Source organism: Leptidea sinapis, chromosome 2 (genome assembly GCF_905404315.1).
Source record: "Leptidea sinapis chromosome 2, ilLepSina1.1, whole genome shotgun sequence".
NCBI classification, from domain to species: domain Eukaryota; kingdom Metazoa; phylum Arthropoda; class Insecta; order Lepidoptera; family Pieridae; genus Leptidea; species Leptidea sinapis.
Genome location: NC_066266.1, coordinates 18690570 through 18715545, shown reverse-complemented (window position 1 = coordinate 18715545; position 24976 = coordinate 18690570). Strand labels below are relative to the sequence as shown.

At 34.4% G+C, this 24976-nt stretch overlaps 1 protein-coding gene across 1 annotated transcript; it reads right to left on the bottom strand.

The window, feature by feature from the left end:
- Positions 1–12751: 12751 nt before the first annotated feature.
- LOC126978084 (zinc finger protein 197-like) lies at positions 12752–16437 on the bottom strand. The gene has a single exon (XM_050826800.1). It carries the CDS (start codon positions 16191–16193, stop codon positions 13575–13577), a length of 2619 nt encoding a protein of 872 aa, XP_050682757.1. The 5' UTR covers positions 16194–16437; the 3' UTR covers positions 12752–13574.
- Positions 16438–24976: the final 8539 nt, after the last annotated feature.

Genomic DNA, 24976 nt, shown 5'->3' with positions numbered 1-24976 from the left:
TTATCTACACCCATAATATGAATCCTCTATAAAAGATTCTGAAACAGCTTACTGCTAACATTAAAAAAGGCAGTCCTAGTAACCATTAGGTACATTATCCAAACGAATGTTGTAATGTTTTACTGAATTTCATTACAACACTCTTTTGGATGATGTAATGGTTATTAGAACATTGGGTGTTTTAATGTTGGCAATAAGCTGTGTCAGAATCTTTAATAGAGGATTTAAAGCATGGGTGCAGATAAAAGTTATTATAAACAATTTGTTATTTTTAAGTGAAAACCCTCACTTCTGAGATAAATTATACAAATTAATTTGTAACCAAAATTTATGAACGATACGTGCTCGAACGGCTGGCTTAGTTGGAAAGAGAGCTCAGACGGAACCGGAGAGGTCGCGGGTTCGACTCCCGCGTCGTTCATAAATTCTGGTTACAAATTTAATTTGTATAAAAGTATTTTTATTGAAAATAAATATTTGTAATATATCCCTCAGATAAGCATGCAGATAGCGGAGCAAGCATCGGACATGATGGAGTCCACGCAGAGTACGCCTCTCTCCTGCCTGCAGCGGACTGCCGTGCGTTAGAGCGAGACGGCTTTATGTACGAGTGTTGCGCGTGTAATTTACCCGTGTTATCGTACAAGTATAGTTAATAATTTTGATTAGTTAAGGCTCCCAACACCATAACATACTATGACAAGCCAAAAAAACAACATTTTTGAATTAAAAAATATAGGCCCACTAAACTGTGAATAACAACGTCACGTGAGGTTCACAACGATTAATTTTTTTTATAATCTAATGTAGTTCTTGCCTTACCGTTATTTTCATAGCACAGTCATGTATGTTGTGGCACACTTTTAACTTGTGAAATAGGCATATGCCATATAATTTAAACAAGATGTTTATTAATAAACTATTTTATTTCAGATTTACACAAACCATTTTTAAAAGTAATTTAAAAGTAGTTTAGTAGTAAAAATAAAATTAAATAATTTATTTTAATTTGAAAATCGAAAAACCATTGCACAATTTGCCGTGAATATGTGACAAATAAATTGTTTCCACTTGTTTGCTATTGTGCTTTTTAATAACAATCTCTTAAACACTGATTTACTTACAATTTAATATTAATACGCCAAAAATACATGTGATTATTACCTTTTGTGTTAAGTAATATAGAATTAAAATTGCGGCATAAGGAATGAGATTCAAAATGGCGGCTCATGTACCGTTGGCATATTTTTATGGATTTGTTTTTATTCACGATTTCCAAAGTGTAACAGATTTCTTTACATTGAACAAAAAATGTTAATATCTTTACTATGTATTATATCTTTTTAAAGAGATAAATTCTTAAATAATAAAAACTTAAATTACTTATATGTTATTCTGTAACGCGTTGTGTATGGTTGAAACAAGAAGAAAAGACGCCATCTTGTCAAATGTCTCCTTTGAAATCTGTTACGTCCTTTTATTATAATTGTTTGAAATTATTTATTATTTTTCTATTATAAAAAAGCAAGGTTTAATGGTACTCCTCTAATCCTTTTCTAAATCTAGCAATTAGCAATATAATAATTTATTGTGTAAAAATGTGGGTAGTTTGAGAAACCATCTCTCAGATTTTTTTATGATTTTAAGTTACCTTTAATAAATCTCATCTGATTGCAAAAGTATTTAGCTGTATCTATTTCATATTTAAAGCGGATTATGTAAAAAAAAATAAGCACGTATGGCTTGCGAAAATGGTCAACGATAAATTGACATTTCTAATTTGGTTGCAATTTACTTTGTGGACTAATAAACGGGAAAGTTTTTGCCATACGACGTCTAAATGTTAACTTGATTCTATTAGTAGTAAATTTTGTTCCAAACGCCATTCAAACAATTAATCATCAATCAATTATTAAGTGATTTATCTCTGTTTCGCCATATTTTTGTATAAGCTTAGGTTATGTTTAGATAAGGTAGTATCCCTGACCGTACGTAAAAGCCCATTTTAGTGTAGAGAGAACAGATTAAATATCCCAGTTGTTAATAAAATGTGAATATGTCTACACAGCTGTTTGATGTCTCTATGAATCAGGTATTGGCCACGGTCTACACAATTGATGTTTTATGATACAGTCTTATAAAAAGGAATACGGTATTGACAGCACAAAAGCTCTAAGGGGGCATTTACACTGGTAGTCATAACTGGGTGATTGTGACCGTCTGAAAGGTGAAAGGGTCGAGGAATTGATTGAAAATATTTAAGAAGCGAAGCTCTACTACGTACGTTCGGGCCTGTCGCCACGTCAGATTTTAACGTTACACGAGACCGTCAGATTTAGCACCGTTACGCTATATATAAAGGTATACTGAGTGGCACCTGCAATGCGCCCCCCCCCCCCTCAGTGTGCTTGGCCTTCTGTCCCGCTTTCACTCATGTCAGTGTTTGTCACTATTCTGGTTTTCTATCTCTTTCTCTACTCTATGCATCCAACTCAGTCACTTTTGAAGATGAAAATCCGTTGCGATCAATTGTTTCGTTTATCCTATTCTGTAGATTATAAATAAACGGTATAAATTGTTTCCCGCGTCTTTTTTTAATATATTTTCCACACTTAGTTCCTACGCTTTATTTCAAAAACAAAACAACTAGATAAATAAATAATTAAAAAAGTGGTCAGTAAAGATGAAGTCGAGTATGCTGTCCGCATCATACTATTGAAAACATTTCGGTCTACAATGCTTATCTGATTTCGATGAGAAGCAAATAATGTATAAACCCGAAAATATGCCACTTGCTTCTATCCTTACAAACCTCACGCGTTTCCTCAACATTCATTACTCTTTTGATACATGCTCGCCGGTTGCGTGTGCTTCGGACCTTTACTTTTCTCAAAATGTCCCCAATTTGGTCGACGAATGTTCTACGATGTCTCCCGCGACCGACTTGCACACACACACGCACACACACACACACACACACATACATAATCATTTTTCCTTTTATTAACATATTATAAATTTATTATTTACAACAAGTGTAAGTAATAAAGGGGATTATAAAGTCAGACACAAACTGCACAGTATTTTATTGATTTTGCACTTACTTGAACTGACTTTTGGATTAATGAAAATATCAGCGTTTACAAATTATTATTTGATTTCGAATAATTGATGCATAGATGATCATATTCCTAAGTTTGTGAGTAATATGAATGTGGAAATAGATAAATTTTCGAATGATTTGTTGGTGATTAACCAATGAACACCGGACGGCAGAAAACGACCAGTGTAAATGCCCCATTAGAGCGTTTGAATTATGTCTGTGCTGAAACTTTTCGCAGAATACTTCAAAACAATAAATTAATTTGTAATCATTAATATTTCTGAACGTATGATAGTTCTAAAACTATTGTATTTAATATGATTTATAAAAAAAAAGTTCCAAAAGATATAATCTCAATAATTTCGTTGTAAAAAATTAAAGTTAATATTTAAACGGACATTTAATTAATGATTTATTGTTAAGTGTGTGTAATAAATGTATTGTAAATTTGACACTTATTAATTATTTAAGTGAATCCAATTTACGTCTTGTCAAATAAAAAAAAAACAATAAATTTAATGATTGTAACTCGAAGCCCAAAATAGTCAGTCGTAAAGAGAAATTTGTTGCAAAAAAAAATTATTAAATTAGGCGTTACTTCACGGAAATCCATAATTATACGAATGATTTAAGTTTTCTTTAGTGTTAATTCCGTCAGATTTTGGCGAGACAACACGTCCTGAGGATGCCTCGTGTAGAGGCGAAACACATGTCGAATTGTTTTAAAGACAAATATTGGCGGTATTAACACTAAAGAAAACTTAAATCATTTGTATAATTTGTTGCAAAAACAATTTTGGTTGGGCCACACTATTTTTCACAGTATCATGCGCATATGATTTTAATAAAACTAAAAACAACAACAACGTTATTCAGTAAAATATTATTTTCTGGTCACGTAATTAATATTTCTAACGTTTGTATTTCAAAATATTTGAAAAGCGAAGCCAAATGTGTAAATTTTTAACTTAACCAGTGGGAGGCTCCTTTGCACAGGATGCCGGCTAGATTATGAGTACTACAACGGCGCCTATTTCTGCCGTGAAGCAGTAGTGTGTAAACATTACTGCTTTTCGGTTTCGGCGGAGCATTTTTTTGGTTTTTAAAAATCCTGAGCGGCACTGCATTGTAATGGGCAGGGCGTATCAATTACCATCAGCTGAACGTCCTGCTCGTCTCGTCCCGTATTTTCATAAAAAAAAACACGTGTTTGTTTGGTGTTAAGAACTATGACTTCATAGTACACCGACAAGCGCGATAAAATGGTGGTTTAAGTGTCCACTATGGTTATCTACTTTCAATGTTTCTTAATGAGGGAGTTACTTTTGATTTACTTTATTGTTAGAAGAGATGAAAACTATTGAATAAAAGAATAAATGCGCGTATTCCCTATCGCTAGTTTTTTTTAAATGAAAATAAGGGATGAGACGAGGCAGACGTTCAGCTGATGGTAATTGATACGCCCTGCCCATAACAATGCAGTGCCGCTCAGGATTCTTGAAAGACCCAAAAATTCTGAGCGGCACTACAACTGCGCTCGTCACCTTGAGACATAAGTTGGTAAGTCTCATTTGCCCAGTAATTTCACTAGCTACGGCCCCCTTCAGACCGAAACACAGTAATGCTTACACATTACTGCCGGCATCCTGTGCAAAGGAGCCTCCTACTGGTAAAATACGGGTGCCCTCAAAAGTGTAGAAAAAAATACGATGAGATTCTTTTGGAGAAGAAAATAATAATAGGTTATCACTAACGTGACCGCTTTTGGATATCCTCCAGTAACAGAAAATGGGGGAAAGAGTAGTAGTACGTATTACTACAGCAAACGTAGAGAATGTTTACATGCATACATACATACATACGATGACGATTTTTTCCCAGAAATAGCAGAGGTATGCTTACTATACGGGTCCTTCATCTACTTTCCTGGCTTGTTCAATTCTAAAACAACCCTTCGCTGGAAGCGTTCTGAGATTCGACACATGGCATACAATTCGACGGTGTTTCGCACATTGCCGATAGAAGAGTTGCGTTTTTTCTATGAAAAAACCATCGAACGCCGTCTATTAGTGTAACCTGACTCTTTCTAAGTACACTTGCATCCGTATCAATCATTTCCCAACATTTTGGTTTATTTAGCCTATCTTGAAATAGATTGCATTCTTTTTCACGTCGACTGAACCAACGGCACAGTGGCCGTTATGGCTTTTGGCTGCTCCTGGATTTCCCTAAAAATGAACAGCCAATGGATTTGGATGCTATTCAAGAAATCAATTACGCCAAAGCTAGAACTTGAGCTACAAATCGAGGATAACCTTTTCTCTGGAGGAGTGTCCTCCCTCAATAGGTGGCGCCGGTGATTCCATCATATGCGATTTCAGGATTGGGCCGAAGGAATTGAATCGAGGGATTCCAAACAGGAGTTTTTGTAAACGAGGATATGCGGGAGAAGTCTAAGCACGAAGACATTTGTGAACTTGCTCGGACGGCAGACAGTGTTTACCTATTCGAATGAATTTGCCGGAAACAGCAGACCACGCGTGCCAATGATCCGATAAACCATGGCTTGCGTGCCGAAATGTTCATCGCCAATTTGCCTGACTTTCCGAATGCAGGCGTGGGGTTCTGGTAGGAAATTTTCCGTCCAGTTTGTCATCACAGTCTTCCAAACGATAGAATGTTGAAACCCGTGCTGATGCGCTGTGGGTCTACCATCTCCCTGAGATTCCACGACCGTGCGAGATCTACATGAATAAGCAAACATAGGTAACAGAATACTCGCGAAGCCTGCAGCGCGTTTTATTGTTCATCGCATGTATAAATTGGTGCTATGCTTACGAGCCATGCAATAGACTACACTTTGGCGATATACTAAAAGACCATACAACGACTCACTGTGAACAGTCTTCTGACCAACATCGCTATTGAGTAGTACCGTCACGGTGAATTAAATCGATCAGCTTTGGACCGTAACGCGAGGGATGCGCCGCTGAAATAAACTGACATGGATGTCAGCGACCGGAAATGGAAACAATTGCGAAATTTTCACAGTCCACTGAGACGTGCTAGTTGGAGTACAAACGCAACTTGATGGCCGGCATATTACGTCAAAGCGCTTGTGCTTATAACTTGGAACGCGTATTGATTCCGCTCTTCAGATATCCCCGCTTAAATCTGAAGAAGAAAGACTGCGATACAGGGGCTAGTGGGTCAATGGGACTGAGGTGAAAGTCTTTCTTTTTATATCTGTAAAAAGAAAGGCTTGAACCTGCTATTGGTGCTACGTTACATGAAGCAGATTTTCTGTAGTTCTCTTTATTGAATATGGACATGACTAGCCACAGTAATGGCCAAATCGTTCTGATATAACAGGTGCTTCTATTCCGACTATATCTAACTCCACGACCACGCGAGAGTCCAGGCAACACTTAACCCCAAAAGGAGCCTGAATGAACAGCGCGGCCTGCAGAAAGTTCTGAAGTGCTTCACAAGATTCTTCTCGAGAATTATCTGGCATCGGAGCCCCTCATAAGATACCAAGCCGAATGGGAGTTTTGCGTCAGATCTCGTCATGCAAGTTCTGCTACTATAAATGTTTTAAATCAAACTTGTTCACTTTTGGGGAAGTTCATGAGCGGCCCAACGTATAAGGGCCGTGTAGGTAGTAATTTAGTAGGTCTGTTTGTCAAGTTGCATTCCTCCATTCCTCCTCTTTATAATAAAAGGAATATTATGTCTACTAAGCTGTGATTTCATTGACTCTGATTAATGTTTTAGTTCACCTGATCGAATGACGTTTTTTTAATCATAAAGTTAATATAAGAACTCATTTTAGAAGCATGATTAATTTCATGATAAGTTTTAACCATTTTATGTCCATTAAAAAAGAAAATAAGCTGCTCGTTTCGGTATCAAGAGAAATATAGTAAAAAATAATACAATTATCGTATTTTATTGAACGCCTCTTCGCTAATTTGGCGATTTGCGAGATATTTATCTTATTTGGGCTATAACTTACTCATCACCATTCATATGTTAGTCGTCGTGTGTATGTATGTGGCCTTATGTACAGTGATTTGCCGTCGCTCAATTATTATAAAATATGGTGTATAAAATATTGATTATTACAGCTTTATCCCTGGAGGATTTATCGACCTTTTGTCGATAAAACAGGTGAGCTGCTTCAATAACTTTTTTCCGTAGCTTGAAAAGTCTTTCATTTCAGGGTTCCAGTGTTAGATAATTCTCCGTAAGTGTTGGTTACTGTCGATAAGCCTATATCCTATCGAATATCCTATTTTGGCTCCTGTTAGGATTATAGGCTTCCAAATGTTCAATTAGGAGTTGCTGAATCGAAGGGGAGAAATATGAAACAGAAGCTCCTGCGTCATCTTGTAGGAATGTGTGGCTGTTGTTATCACTGGTAGTCTTACTGTGGCGCTGGTAATCATCGGGTGCTCCAAAACAGGAACGGCCTTTCTGCTTGCAAATTATCGGCCTAATTATTGGTTAAAGGAACAACTTTTACCTCAGTCTCTTTCACCGACTAGTCCCTGTAACAGAGTCTTTCTTTATTCCGCAACGAGCGGGTATATCTGAAGAGCGAGTTTACTACGTGTTCCAAGTTATCACAGCAAGCACTCTCACACGTAATATGCCGGCCATCTCGTTATTCTTGTATTTCAACTCGCACGTCACAGTTGTCTGTGCACATTTAGCCATTGCTTTCATTTCCTGTCGCTGATGTTTTGGTCTGTTTATTTCGGCCACGAAATCCCTCGCGTTACGCTCCAAAGCTGCGAGTACTCGTTGCCCACCATAATTGTCACTATATGTAATAGTCTTGTTAATCAGGAAATCGTGCCCGGTAAGTCGCATGGGCTTTTAGCATATCACCAAGATGTAGTCGATTGCAGGATTTGTAAGCATAACACCAATTCATATATACGGTGAGCTTTAGATCGCTCTGTGGGGTTCGCAAGTATTCCGTTATTCTCCTTTATTCATTCAGCTATATCTCATAAGGTCGCAGATCCTCCCGGAAATGGAAAAGCCCAAAGCCCAATACCTCATGTTGAACATTCCACCACTTTGCAGACCGTGAAGATCCACTGGATTGAACGTTTCCTGCCAGTAACCTACGTCTATTTGCAGAAGATCAGCTAATAGTGGAGTAGGAGGTTTCGGTGCGCGCACGCCCATATTTTATCGCGTCTTTCATGCTCTTGGGCTGCTGGTTTCGTCACATCTACTCGAGGATAGCTACAGTTTGCTTCCGTCCGCACCAGTTGACAAATGGCTTGCTGCTGAGACTTCTCTCGTGTCTTCTCATCTACAAATACTCTTGGTTAGTAATCCCTCGATTTCACATTTCTCTGCCCAGTCCTATAATCGCTTCAGGATATCACTGATCCTATTCATGTAGGCTTACGATACTATTGGACCAAACACGCACCACACACAATTGAGTCAAGGATAGCCTATCCTTTAGTATATCTTAGTTTTGTAAGCTCTTGTGGCGTTAAGTGGGTTTATATTTATTTCTGGTACAAGCGTTCTCTAAATTCCATTGGCATTTGAAAACTAACGCTGATGCTTTCTTAACCAAGCTTCAGTAGTTACTTTGAGCGTCGGCAAATGACTCTAAACTCAACGCGGCGCTCGAATAGTTAATTTTTTTTATATTTTTATGGTCTTTGGTTCATTATGAGAACGATTATTGATTTTGCAAGATACGACCTTCGTGAATACTCTTTTAGCCAACTGGTAATAAAGAGAGTAAAATAAATATAAAGCAACCTATTAACGATGTACAAGCTTCTTAATTTAAATAATAAGGGATTCTGGACTCATAAGTATGAGTATAGAACCGTTGTTCTATACTTACCAATTAATACCCTTTCGCTTTATATTGTAAAGCGCAGCGGTATTTATATATGTATGTATGTTGAGTCCCCCGTACCATATGCGCAGGACATTGCGATAAATAAGCAACTGTCGCTGTTTTGAAACGGTTCTTAGTCGATTATTCTGTTATGAGAGTATCAGATGGCACAAATTTCTCCTTCTCGACTCCGAGCTTCAGTGAATTTTTCTTTATCAAGAATTATAGAGATACCAAGCTCAATGCATTTAGTACCTTGCTAAATAAATGAGTTTTATGGATGCCAAATGAGTTATGACCAATACCGTAATAGCGCGAAGCATCATTAATTTGTAATGTAATTAGTATGAATATAGTTTGTAACGGATTTCTTACATTTGCGCTAAACTTTATGCTTATTTACAAATTAATCAAAAAGTAAAGCTAGGGGCTATCCATAAATTACGTCATACTATAAGGGGGGAGGAAAATGTTTGTGACGTTACATTCTAAAATGTAAAATTTTAAAACCCGAACGTTTTAGGTATGTAAAGCAAAATTTGAAGATAAATACTGATTCGGGTCTTTTTTATAAGTTGAAGTTAGGTCGTCGGTGAGTGCCCGCTCGCTGTGTGAATCTATAGAAAAATTTGGAAAATTGTTATATTCATTACTTATAAAAATAATATTGAAAAAAAATGTGGCGCCACAGCATGGGGCAGGAGTTTCACAAATTCAAAAACATGGGGTTAAAAATCCATACGATTTGTGCGACGTTAATATTCTATGGATGACCCCTCAACAGTTCGGGACTTCTTAGAATAGGCGTTAGCTAGGTGGGCACCGAAGCGGCGCCATTTGTGCCTAATGTGCAAGCGTTTCAGCGAGACCAACGAGACTAGATAAACAGTGTAAACAGAGTTTCAGGGGTTCAAAACATTTTTATTTGAATAAATGATTTACAAATTATGGATTCCATACTCTAATCACTGTCGTCAGTATTAGACAAAGATGATTCGTCGGAAGAGTACGAATCAGACATATTTATGACAATATAACTCAGTAAAGGTCCCTTTGTTTACATTATTTATCTTGTCTCGATGGCTTTAGTATAGGGAAATATCTGTGCTAATGAAATTTAACATCTTATGTCTCACAGTAACAATTATTGCGATGTCGCTGATGATTTTAGATTCAGTCAAGAATAAGAATGTCTTAAAGTAAGTTTTAATGTTTTTTTTGGGTTGCGTTGCATGTGTTATGATTTATTATGTAAAAAGAATCCGTTATAAGTAATTTGTTTGATAAGTGAAATTTGTAATGATAAGAAATAAATATTTTGATAAAATCAGTTTTTTATTTGTTACTAGCTGACCCGGAAAACATTGTTTTCCCATATAAATTATTTTTAGAGTTAAACCGTTTCTTGGACATTGCAACATTACTTTATTTTTCTAAAAAAAGTTTTTTTTTTCTAAAATTAACTATGTTGCTCCTTATTACATCAGCTACCTGCCAATAAAAGTCCTGTCAAAATCGGTTCAGCCATTTCAGAGATTAGCAGGAACACACAGACAGAATTTTAAAAATTTTAGTTTGGTATATTCATATACATGCAGTAAAAAACGGTTATTTCAAGATATAAACAGACACTCCAATTTAATTTATATTTGTATAGATTAGCGCCCTTTGTGGAATTATACCTACTACTCGGCTAAGTCGAGTTAGTAAATCTTTTATGGGGCGATGTATATGCTTTTACAACAAGATCCCAGGAAATGTTCAAAACAAATGCATTACGAAATTCAAAAGAATTGTTTGACGTTTATGTGGTAAAGGTTACTATAACATAAATGATTTTCATAATGATACACACATTGGGAATAGAGTGACCGCCGTTAGGCTATTTAAAAAACAAATCTGATTGTATCGAAATTTTATTTAAAAAAAACTAAAAGAAGTCCGATGAGTTTTTTGCGCCTTTCTTCAGTTTTTTGGACTTTTCATATCCTATATTGAATTAAAATATTTGGAACTATTTCCTTACAAAAAAGATATTGTCTAGGTACAATTGAATGCAAAGGCTTAGCACTGTATGGGAAATACAAAAAATGTTCATAACAAATGTGTTAGGAATTTCAAAAAAAATTGTGTGGTAAAGGCATAACATAAATGACTCTCTTAATACGACAGGTAGGGAATAGAGCGACCGCCCTCAGGCTAATAATAATAAATGTTATCGTACGAACAAAATTTATGGACGATGCGCGACTCGAACCCGTGCCTCTCGGAAAACGCCTCAGCGCTTTTACCACGTAAGGCAACCATCTGTACATGTGGCGTTCCTCCACAGTACAGTTTTCAAGGAACTTTCTTCCACGTACAACCAAGCTGTGGAATGAGCTTCCTTGTACGGCGTTTCCGGGACGATACGACATGCAAGCAGCCGGGTTTGTGTTTATTTTTACGGGGCGAATTGTCGGAGATCCAGTGCTCTGTGAAAGGCTCGATAACTTGGCGTTGTGGACGTCGCTTTTTTGTTTTGTCTTCTAACGGATTTATTACGGGGAGTGTGCCGAAGAGCTGTTTCACCTAATTCCTGCCGCCGAATTCCACCTTCGCACGACACGCCACAAATTAGGATTTCATCCCCACCATCTGGGTGTGTTGCGGTGCAAGTGTTGTGTTCCTTAAGCTTTTTCCAAGACGATACGACATGGGTACCTTAAAAGCGCGTACCTTCCTTAAAAGCCAGCAACGTTCCTGTGATTCCTCTGGTGTTGCAAGTGAATTTGGGCGGCGGTGATCCTCTGTTTCATAAAAAAAGCAGTCAACCCGTCAATCATATCGTAAATGCTAAGTATTCACATATTAAGCAAAATTCGCTGCCTCTTACAATTGAACGTAATTCCAGATAAACGTTCCAAACCACAATTATGTGGAAATTGAGTTAAGTTACTAATATATTATCCCTATATTGTTAAAGTGGTTGATGACCAACACCTAGGACCTGCCTACGTAATTATTTTTTAAATTACATTTGAGTTTTTGCAGATTCTTTTATTTACATGCAATATCCCGTGATAATATAATACACCCCAACTGATACTTGATCTATGGTAGACCTGTTAAAAACAAGTGTGTAAAAAAAAGTGTGTGCGTTTAATTTTTACATGCGATTGAAGTTAAACTTAATAATTTAGTGAAATTGAAGGTAAGATTAGCACTTGTGAATTTATGTTGTTATCGATTATTAGATGTCACAAATGTCAGAAAAAAGCAAGATGGCGCGTAATCGTACAATTCGTACCTTGAAAAAAAAAATAGTACCTATCATTAAACATAAATTCCAGGATAACGAAAACGGGCTTTTTAAGCATTGTCATGTTTTGTCAATATTTAAGCAAATTGAATATTCAATACTAGAAGAAAACTATTTTAATAATAAATTAAAAACAGTCATAGATCACTCCGTGTATACGCGCGCTGTTAGTCTAAGCCGGTTGCACATGCCTCGGGCATCCACCAATGTGTTCGGTGAAAGAACAACAGCTTACAATAACCTAGACTGATTAATAAACTGCCATGTGACTTGACCGACTCGACCCGAATAAACTTTATTCAAATAGGCTAGCACTTTTCATCAATATCATAATTAGATTTCAGACATAGACATTCAATAATTGATTTTGAATCCTATTTTGAATTAAAATATTTGAATTTGAATATGATAAAATATGTAGCTGTAATTTTTATATTTTGAAAGTTAAAACAAATTGTTTATTTAGAATATTTTATTTACCACTTTTTAATACATATATATAGACACTTGGTATTAAATTTAAATAGGACACTTGATTACATAGCATTGCAACAGTTAAAAAGAATACCATATTTATTGTAATGTAATATTTAATAATAATAATAAACAATGATATTAAAACTTTCATTACCAATTTCGTTAAGTTATGAACTGCCCCATATTTACTGAACTCGGTACTAAGGGAGCCACTTCAAAGAAATTATACAGTCCACCTTTATGACAATGCCCAAACACATTCACAATCACTTAATGTTTTTAAGGTTTGGAACAGACATAAAATTATAATGCCCACTAATCGGCTAAGACAAATCATTAAGTCTTTTGTGCGGCGATGTATATGCTTTTACAATGAGATCCCAGTTCATAACAAAAGTATTATATTTGATATTAAAAAAAATTGTTAAAGAATGTTTGTGTTGTAAAGGTTAAATTATTTTTTATAAGTTTAATTGTACAATAATACTTAGTAAAAATATTTTTTTATGAAGAAAAAAAAAAGCCAGCTGAGTTTGTTGCGCCCGTGACGTCCCTACAGTTAAATCAACAAAATATGATTTTAAATATAATATGTTAATGTTGGCGGCAATATCTCAATTTTAAATTAAACCCACTGCTGAAATGTATGTTATTGCTACAAATGCTTAGCATAGACTAAGTAAGTTGACTACAACTGGCAACAACTCTTGTTACCAACATGATAATTATGACTTCTTTAGTATGAAGTACATATTCACCTCAACACCAATATCAGCGAAATTGACACACCAAAGCTAGTTCACTAACTTTTAAGTCAGTTTTGATGGGTCAAGTTTCTTCTTCTTAGGTGGCACTAAACTCTTTGCTATAGCCTCACAGATATTCCGTTTTTTGGTACTATCAGCAACATTTTTCAATTTCCTTTGTACATTCTCATCCAGCAGATGCTGCAATGGGTTAACTTGAACCAACTTAGTTCCATTTGGAAGGGTTACAACTTCATCTTTTACCTTCTGATCTTTTTTTTCACTTTCAAGCATATCATCGACAGTCATGATTTTATAATACGGAGCCTGTGGTATTAGAGTTCCAATTTTAATCTTATAACTCATTGTTGATGTCTCAATGTGACGAGGCATATTATGTAAATTGGCAGTAGTAGCTTTAGTCGGCATTTCACCTGATGCTAGCATTACTTCTTCAGCAATTTCTGGAATTGGCTCCTCATATACAGTATCATCGTCCGAAATCTGTTCCGGTTCTTCTTCTAATTTTGTTTGATTCATTTGGTTACAGTATGAATGATCCTCAGAGAAGTTCTTATGTGTAGCATAGTAGTTATTACACAATTTTTCACCATAGTTCAATTTCGCTCTTTGTAGATCACTAGTGATTAAATTTACTGTCACTTTTGTATTATCAACTGTGTCATCTTTAAATTTCACAGGCATTTTTAAGCTACTCTTTTGGAACTCAGTATCAGTTTTACATTTATACACTTTAATAAACGGAGGTCTCTCCTCTTTACTCAACTTAATAGTCAATGAATCTTTTATCTTTATAGTATCCTGACTTTCCGGTATGAAGTTCTCAAGGAACTTTCTCACGGATATTTTAGCATTACTTGTTACACGAGTAATTGTTGCCTGGGTTTCTTCTGGAATGATCTCAACTTTCTTAAGAGTCCTCAAAAATTTTTGATGAGAACTTTCTTTTTGTGGTAAAATAGCATTTTTGCGTTTTTCTAAAACCTTTTTCAATGTATCAACAAGTGTTGAGCTGCTGTGTAAGTCTGTGATATGTTTGTCCAGAGCTGATTTACTTTTAAATGTTTCGTTACACTTTATACATCGTTTCTCAACACCCTTCGTATGCAAGCTCATATGATGCTCATAATTAAGCAATGTATAGCAATTCTTATAGCATTGTGGGCATGTGAGATCTCTCTTTTTACTTTTTTTTTTCTTTCTGAGTCTAATTCTTTTATTATTACGAATTTTTAATAGTGACATATTTTCTTCTTCACTTGAGTCAATATCTACAACAGTTTCTCTAATTTTGGTTTTATGTTTAATTTTGTTAGATTTACGTTTTGTATTTTTATCATTAGGTTCTGTATAATCTGTGTCTGTTATATCAAACTTTTCATCAGATTTATGTGGAGTTTCCTTTTCAATTGTTATTTCTATACGAGTCTCTTCTTCAGAATCACTTAAGGGAGAATAAAAACTGATAGGCTTGAAAGGGTCTTCAGATCTCTTGTCAGAAAAAAAAACATTATAGTTTTTATCAAATTCCACAAAGCCTTGACTAGCATGAGACATTTTAACGTGAAGTGTGAATCTTTTCCTGACCCTAAAAGATTTGTCGCATATCTTACATGTGTATGGTTCTAACTGTTTATGCATTGTATAGAAATGGCCAAACAATTTCCTTGGATGCATAAATAGGTGATCACAATAAACACATTTGTATTTATATAAGTGCAATTTGCCTTTGTGTACTCTCCTGATATGTTTCTTAAGGATATCTTTGCCTATTGTCTGACGGTCACAAAACATACACTGATGCACAGTTGCTTGCTCCGGATGTGACTCCGTGTTGTGTTTGGCTAAATCCTTAACAGAATGAAATAGCAAACCACAGACATTACATCGAACCATACCACAACTATCTTGATGTGACTGAATATTGTCATGAGTTATAATTTTATTACATTTATTACATTTTGCTGTACTATTCTGGTATTTACCACGACACTGATGTTTGATTAAGCTTTTTTTGATAGAGTACACATTATAACATGCTACACAACTGAATAGACACTGGCAGGAGTTCTTCTGTAAGTGGGATAAGTAGTATGCCATATCGTAAGTAGTCATTGAACAGTTCATGCACATAAATTTAACATTTTCACCGTAACCTTTGAGGAACCTCCAAGGGTTCATACAGAGGAGTGAACAAAATGTTTCAAAGCATTGATTTACCATAATGCCTTCTGAATTGCGATGATTATCGAATTCATGCTCCGTCAAATCAACTGAATAGAGAAAATTGCTATTACACTGCGAGCATTTCATTCCATTCTCAATTGCGTGGCTCTTTTCGTGTTGGTTTTTCGATTTTGCGGTTATAAAAAAACGATAGCAGAATTTACAGCAATGTAAACATCTCAAGTGCTCCTGTTCGAAATGTTTTGCATAGAGCGAGATATCGGAGAATAGTTTGTTGCAGATGGTACAAAAACGCAGTTTTCGACGCTCATTTAAGTGAACTTGCATAAAATGAGTGTTTAAGTCTTCAGCGTCTAAAAATTCGGCGTAACAAATACTGCAAACGGTGTCATCTTCAGGATTTTCAATAACGCTCGGTAATTCTAAATGTAGAATATTTTTGAGTTCAACTACGTCGTCCTCCTCCTCGCTCATTTTACATGTAATACAAAATAAATTTAATATTCACAGAATAGGTACAATTCTTATTTCTATCTATCACTTATTATTTCTTCTCTTTCTACTGCATCATGCACAATCCAAAGAAAGATTGTGGATTGTATTGTGCAAAGAGAATTTAAACACAGTTCAGTATTGTGGAAGATTCAAGATAAACTTGAGATAAACTCACAGAACACTAAACTACAATTCAGTAGCCAACGCGGTTTGTATTTTGTAACAAAGAGAATTTAAACACTTGTTTTCTAATAAATATTATTGAATAACTTAGAATATGGATCCTATTGAATAAGGTTTGCCTTTACTAAGAATTGGCATTGTGGTTTGATGCCAATCACGTTTCACAATTCACAACACTTTATAGCTTTACGCAATGGTTTTTTTTTTATGGAAAATGAGGACAAACGAGCGTACGGGTCACCTGGTGATAAGTGATCACCGCCGCCCACATTCTCTTGCAACACCAGAGGAATTACAGGAGCGTTGCCGGCCTTTAAGGCCGGTGTAAGCGCTTTTTTTAAAGGTACCCATGTCGTATTGTCCCAGAAACACCGCACAAGGAAGCTCATTCCACAGCTTTGTAGTATGTGTAAGAAAGCTCCTTGAAAACCGCACTGTGAAGGACCGCCACACATCCTAACTTGTGGCGTGTCGTGCGAAGGTGGAGTTCGGCGGCAGGAATCAGGTGAAACAGCTCTTCGTAACACACCCTGTGATACATGCGGTAGAAGACATACAATGAAGCGACGTCTCTACGCATTGCAAAGTGATCCAGCAGTTCACAGAGCTGCTTCGAGCTGCTCTGCGTTGCACGCAGTCAAATGGATCGAGCTGATACTAGGCTGCGCCAGACCAGAGATGACAGCAATACTACATGTGTGGCCGGACATGCGCTTTGTGGAGCGTTAGAATGTGAGCCGGCTTGAAGTATTCCCGTGCTCTATTAATGACGCTCAGCTTCTTCGAAGCCAATCTGGCTTTGCCCTCCAGATGGCCAGTATTCCAGTATTTAGTATGGTGTATTGGCTAAAGAATACAATGTTTACTCTTGACGTTTAAAAGACACTCAGTGCGTTAGTAATGATTGGCTGCGATCATTTAGTATTAATTACGATTGTTATCAACTATCAAATTGTGTCTCAATAATTAAATATTCTTTTTGCTTGTCGAAATGGATAAATGGAGATTTAAATATTGTTTTATTGAAAAAGAAACATTCATACCGTATACCACAGAACTAATTTGTTTTAGCGTAATCAAATTATCGAACATAAATTCAAAATATATTATTGTCAAACTAAAATGACCATCGTTTCAATTTATTTTATTACTCCGCAACCAGTCAAACAGACAACTGAATCAGCGATATACTACAGTATTCCAGCCGGTGAAAAGATAATTCGTAATTTGAAATTTTATGAATGTAATATAAATTATCATTTTTGTGTACGATAGCGCAATAAACGAATATTGTATTTAACCACATGAATGCTAGTACTTTTAAGTACTTTTATACTGATAATTTTTGCCAGCACTACCGGAGTGTAACCGGTTATTTCTCTTAGAAATAAGATTAATTAATGTCACTTAAATGTATATATTTATATACAAATCTGTGTTTTAAAGCCATTTATATTTGACTAACACGAACGTATAGACTTGTTTGTTTTAATCACCATTTACATTTTTATATCGGTAAAACAATCTCCAGTTACTTTATTCATTTGCTGAAATAAATATTTTGCTTTCGGATCTAATTAATTCTAATTCTTGCCTTCACTGCTTTGATCATCTTCTTTGTACGAATGATATATGGACGGCCAGGTCTTTTTTATCACTGTGGTGTTTTTGTAACAATACAACACTGGTATAATAACCCAATATACAAACACTACTAATGCCATGCGGATGGAGAGTTTTAAAAATAATAATCACCCCCCACCATTTTAGTACAAAATAAAATTATTTCTACCAATTGACATTATTTTTTATGAATAAAAGTTTACCGCCTCGCACATTCTCTTGCCAAAGAGTCAGTTTTGAACCGTCGATAAGGCCATATAGTATTGCAATTCTGTAAAAAATATACCTATTATATCTTACTTACTCATTATGCCAAATATATTATATTATCTATTATGGCGTCTTTGAGGCAACAGAGCAGCCGACAGCGGGCAAAAAATTTGTGTCCAAAGCCAAAAAAGGTAGAAGTTCAGTTGACAACAATTGACAGATACTTGACATGTCTGAGGTCTTTGTGCTAGTTTAAGAGTTTCCACTTCCAGTTTCTTCCAATTTCCATTGAACATGTCATCAAAAGACTGTCACCGAGTGCCCGTACAAATTTAATGAGTGGTGTTGGCTGCCATGCACAAAATCAAGATTTTCAGGTAATATCAGTTTTATTTACGTATAATATACCCTCAGAAATATAAAAAGCCTCAAGCTGTACAAATTTAATTTATGCACCATCATTATAACCTTACTTCTGTTTTCGACCTATAAACGACTGTTTACCTGATAAATTATCATAAATTTATGTTACCTATCGCGTAATAGTCAAATACTGCTGGCATTATGCTAGTGCAATTGATATTTGGATCAAAGTATGACATTAACTTGAAAATTTAAATGTAACATGGTTCGTGGGCAAAAAGATAATAATTCTGCAATCTGTTGATGCCATATCGGTACTTAAAGAATTAACTTTCTGCAATTACTTACATTACGTATAAGGTGCAGTGAAGCATATTTTAATTTACTTTGCTTATCAAAAACATCTCACTATTGACAATGGTTTTAATTAAATACACTTTAATCTCAAACATGTGTTTGAGAAAAAGACAATAAGGGTCAAGGATCTCTGGCAGAACATATTCATAATTCAAATAAAGAATTTTGTTTGCTTAGAGAGGTAGACTGGATAGTTGATAATAATAATACTTAGTCATAAGTCATCATCTTCTAAAGAAGTCATGTCCTATCCGCGACCCGTCTCTTTCATATACTTTAACCTTGATCTGTTTAAGACCTGTCTGCAACATGTCCTAGTCTTACATCTTTTCTGTGTGTCAAATCAAGTCATTTATTTGCAAAGATTGAGTGGGTACATTGGTGTTACATTATAATTATAGGTGTTTACAATCTGGGTAGACATGCAAAAATAATATTTTAATAACTCTTACTCTAAGTTTACAGTGAAAACTTATAACACCAAAACAACATTATTCATAATGACATCAAATGAAATGAAATTTTATTTGCTAGAAACATTGTACTTAAAATGTTAACATAATATTATTGATAATTCAATATGTTTCGTCAATTGACATGCAAAATATGTTATGAAATTGTCTAAATACCCACACACTACTGTTATACTGAAACATGTCGGATTTTACAATGCTATTTTTTTCAAACTAATTGTTTAAGTTATTACAAATATACTTTTCTATTATTTTTGAGAAAATTAGTATAAATGTAACTGGTATATAACAGTCCATGTGTTTCCTATCTTGTTTTTTAAAAAGTGGCTTCACAATGGAATTTTATAATTTATCTGGATATATACCCTTCTCTGCACATAGATTTGTAATATGACGCAAAACTGGAGATATTATTTTACTGTTTTGGTACAAATTAAATTAAACCCTGTGCTATTTGTATTGTTTAGTGTTTTTATGATACTATTTATTTGAGTATGCGATGATGGTTTCATAAAAATTGAGTTCGGCTTGTTCCAGTTAGTGTGCCCTTTATTTGTTGTTGTAAAAAATTTACAACTAAGAAAATGTTCATTAAAAGCTTGTGCAATCTCTAAGAGGTCACTAATTATTTTGTTGCCTTTTTTAATTCAATTTTGTTATTATGGGGTTTTAATCTGTTATCATTTATTATGTCCCATTTAGTCTTATATTTCTTTTGCGAATTTTTAATTTTATAATCATTTTGGGATTTTTGTGTTTGATAATAATATTTTTTAAACACTTTCCATATACTTATACATATTTTGTTTGTTTTTGTTATTAGGTTTTTTTTTTCTATATTTACATAGTAACTGTCGTTTCCTTTGCAAAATGTCTTATTCCTTTTGATATCCACTTTGGTTTTCAAATTGACTATATTTTAATTTAAATGTAAGGAAAGCAGAGATATTAAAGAAGTGAGGTCATTGCGAAAAATCTATTGTATGCTTCATTTGGTTCAGATGTTTCATAAACATCCGAAAATGTAATACTACTTAGGTATTTCTTAAATTTACTCAAGTTTTCTTTGCTAATGTCTCTTCTTATAATAAACCAGTATCTATCCGACTTAATATTTTAACAGTAAAGCTGAAAATTTGTGCTGTATGGTCTGATAGAGCCAGTTCTTCAACAGAGCAGCTATAGCTCCGAATATTGGTCAAAAAGCTATCTCACATGTATATGTGTCACTTACTAAACGCGTCGGCTGCTTAAGTGCTAATTTAAGATCAAAACCATGTACTAGTTCTTTAAAGGTTTGCGTTATGTTATTATTTATTAACACATCTATATTTATATCTTTATAGATAATGATTTTCCTTTTATTGAAGCAATTTTTATTAAGTATATTATTGTATAAACTGTCAAAAAAATTGTTTACGGTAAATTTTTCGAGTTTTGTTGGTCTAAAAATACAGATCACTATTGTGCTTTGGTCTATTAAATCAACTCCACTACATTCTATAACACCTGAGGGCCTACCATCAACTTATATTAAGCGATGCGAATCCGATGCAGTTCAGTTTAGGTACCCAAACTGAATCACAAAAATTCGTACCTTTTACTGAATGGCGTTTGGATCGCTTATGAAGAATGAACGAAATAAAATTGCGTAATCGAAACCTAAAATGATGTGATTTTAGCGGTTTTTTTGCGTAGAAAATATTAAAAATACATTTTAAAATTGCGCAATTGCGTCAAAATATAGACCATTAAACCCTTTTTTATACTTATTAAATAATAGTAATATAAATAAATATAGTTCTTTGAATTACAAATTAAATGTTTGCATATGTGTTTCCGTTAAAATATCGAGTTATGAACGCGCCTCCATTGATGTTTGATTTGACAGGACCACAGAGTACATTTTTTTAATTCGTTCTTGCGAACAGGCTATAGCCCGGGCCCTTACTGCCTCGTCTTTAGTATTTACATTTTTGGTATTTATTTTCACTATTATGTTTTACAAAAAGTCCTTCTTTTCTTTTTTCACTATTTTTTAAAAGTTATTAACAACACGATTCACTTTCCTCTAAGGAAGTAGCAACTTTTTCGAATCGGTCACTTTGACAAATAAGCTATCCAATATATCCAGCTATCTAATAGAATGAACGAACTAAATCAGTTTGCTATTCAGTTGATATCATTTTTGACATTCAATTGACATCATTGCGATTTAATCAGTTGATTTGACGTCAACCTAAATTAGATAGCTCTAATCACGTCGTGGTACGAAATGGCAAAGCATAAAGAAAAGGTTGTCAATTGAATCGCAATAAGAGTTCATGGTAGGCCCGCTGGTACGCTTAAGCGTGTGATATTCGTTAACTGTTTAAATTTAAGATAATTTCGTACCAATATGGCTGACCCACCCATTCTATTATTACGAAAGTATGCAGAAGAAATGCGAAAATTTGATATCGTAAGTAGCTCACAATCGTGTTTAATTAAATTATGTTCCGTAAAACAAAGTACATCTATAAACATATTTTTACTCATTTCTAATTCGTCGAGTTGTACCAGCTGTTTTATTAACACAACAATATTTTGATGTAATATGTGCAACTTATGAGACTCGAAAAAATTTATTAGGTCCTGCACTGTTTCTGAAAGCTACACTATTTTTGGAATATATTTTATGGTATCATACTTTTCCTCTTGTCTTTCATTCACGTTTTCACCTTCACTTTGTCCATGTTCAGTTTGGGTAGCTTTATTTTCTGTATGTTTAAGATTGCTCTATGTATTTTTTATTTGTGTTTTTTTTATAACTGTCTGTTTTCCTTCGATATTCAAGGCGTAAAATATCCTTTATGAGTGACTGGCATAGATTTAGTATTTGCATTCTTCGTTTCATTCTGTTTCTACTAGTCTATAATCCATGTCAACATGTACATTTTGGAATTTTCTATGCTCTATTATAAGGTATTTCTAATTTATTTTGACGACCTGTATAGCCGAGTGGTTAGTGATCCTACCTGCTAAGCTAGAGGTCCCGGGTTTGGATCCCGGTAGGTGCAAGCATTTATATGATGAATATGGATGTTTGTTTCCGAGTCATGGATGTTTATATGTATTTATGTATGCTTATATGTATTTATGTATGTTTAAGTAAGTATATTGTATTAAATATATTGTTGTCTTGCAACCCATAACACAGACTAAATGCCTAATATGGGGCAAGATAATTTGTGTAAGAGTGTGTCAATATTATTATTATTGAGTTAATATTATTTCACTTACTAAAATATTTGTATGTGTGTTATTATAGAAAATACTATGTTATTATCAAACTTAGTTAAAAATCTTAAGTGCCTCCTATTATAATGACAACATCATTTTTTGTTAAGCTTTTTATCAAACTTGTCTCGGAAAGAAGAATAGTCAATTTTGCACCTGGTTTCAGAAAACAAGTGACCTCATGCATATGGGCCCAGTAAAATTTTGCAATATGCTTTGAGTACCTCTCCCTTGCCCGTCCGCAATAATCACAATCCTTTTTCTTGATTTAATCTTCAGCAGGTCTTCTTTCTGGATTATGCCCTCAACTTCTTCTTTAGGCTTATTTGGAAATTCTCTCTTGTCCCGCCCCATAGAATGAAAAACAAATATTATGTGAGAAAAGTGGAATATTAGAGATTTTTCATTTATTGAATTAGACATTATTTTGCTGAAATCCTTAATTATTCAAATGTTGAGTTTTCCTGAGTGTTATATCTGAGAAGATTTGTTTTCAACCAATCCTTGTTGTTATCCTTGTTGGTGACAATTTAAATAAGACTGAATGACAAAATAGGATGTGAAATCACTTACTGAAAGTCAAAAACTACCACCCTTTACAAAAAGAACACCTCAGGACAGGCAAACAAACTCAGTGGGCTTTTTTTTTGTTTATAAATATGTTTACAAAGTAATTAAACTTATTATTTAATAGCCTGAGGGTGGGCGTTCCATTACCAATTAGTGGTATCATTAAGAAATTCATTTATGTTATAGTAACCTTTACCACAAATGTTTATAACAATTATTTTGAATATTGTAATTGTTGAATAGCCTTGTTGAGTCTTACCTTTATCCAATATTTATTATAGGTATACATTATAAAATTTTAAGTAGTACATTTTGTTCAAACTAGTTTATTAATAAAATCACAATTTTTACTAAGGAGAACTCAGATATCGCACATACTATAGATTATGTTACTTTTGTTTTAAACATTTTCTGGGATCTTGTTGTAAAAGCCCATTTCACTTTAGATTTAATAATTCGTTCACAATAGCTCAAATCACATATTTAATAACTTAATAATATAATGCAAACACTTGAATGGGATGATGTCAGCTCTCGTGAAATTTCCTAACTCAAATGTGATGCTGATTTTGATTATACATGAACATATGCATCTGACTAGCTTCATCTAATATATAAAATTCTTGTGTCATGGTGTTAAACATTGAACTCCTCCAAAAGGGCTCGATCGATTCTCATGAAATTTTGAGTGCATATTGGGTAGGTCTGAGAATCGGACAACATCTATTTTTCATCCCCCTAAATGTGGTCCACACGATTTTTTTTAAATTTGTGAGATTATGAGTCAGCATTAAAAAATACATACATCACCCATCTACAATCAACAGTGACTTTGTATCGCGATTTTAATATCGGCAATACAACGTTTGCTGGGTCAGCTAGTGTTACTATAAAACCCAAAGCATCAGGTGGAGGGGTCTGTGTGGGGATTGCTCTTTTAACACAAGGACATATTATCATGAAGCAGTAAAGGGGGCCAATTGCCATAGCTAGTTAAATTACTTGGTAAACTAGACAATATTATATATATATATGTATGGATATATACATGTTTATTTATTTATAATATAAAATAAAATGCTCACAGAATACCTTTATTGATTTATGGTGTATGTGGATGATGCAGCTACTGTACTCAATAACTTTTGAATTAATTTACATTTATTTTATTCACTTACTCGTGTAAGACATTGACTATTTGACGTTTGAGTGTGTTTGTTGCATCATTTTACATATTATATTGTAAATGAAATGATCTGTAAAAGAGTGGCAATGAGTTTCTTGCTACTTCTTCTCATTGGCTCAATGCTTAACGAAGTAGCGGTAGATTCAATAAGAAAAATATTTTATTTTTTTGACATTCATAACTGTCATTTCCGTGACCTACTTGAATTAACTGATTTTGATTTGATTTGATTTAACATCTTTTGTCTCAAGGAGACAAGCACATTTATAGTGCCGCTCAGAATTTTCGGATTTTTCAAGAATCCTGAACAGTACTGCATTGTAATAGGCAGGGTGTATCAATTACCATCAGCTGAACGTCCTGCTCGTCTCGTCCCTTTCTATCATAAAAAAAATCAAAGTTTGCTAGGGTTTCTCATGAAATTTTGTGCAATACTTTTACAGATTTCACTCCAAAAGCAAAGGTAAGTTGTTTTCGACTATTTGAATCTGATTTACATGTGAACAATAATATTAGAC

Bases quoted from the DNA above. Each gene is read 5' to 3' on its own strand.
- LOC126978084 (XM_050826800.1), bottom strand. From the start codon at position 16,193: ATGAGCGAGGAGGAGGACGACGTAGTTGAACTCAAAAATATTCTACAT.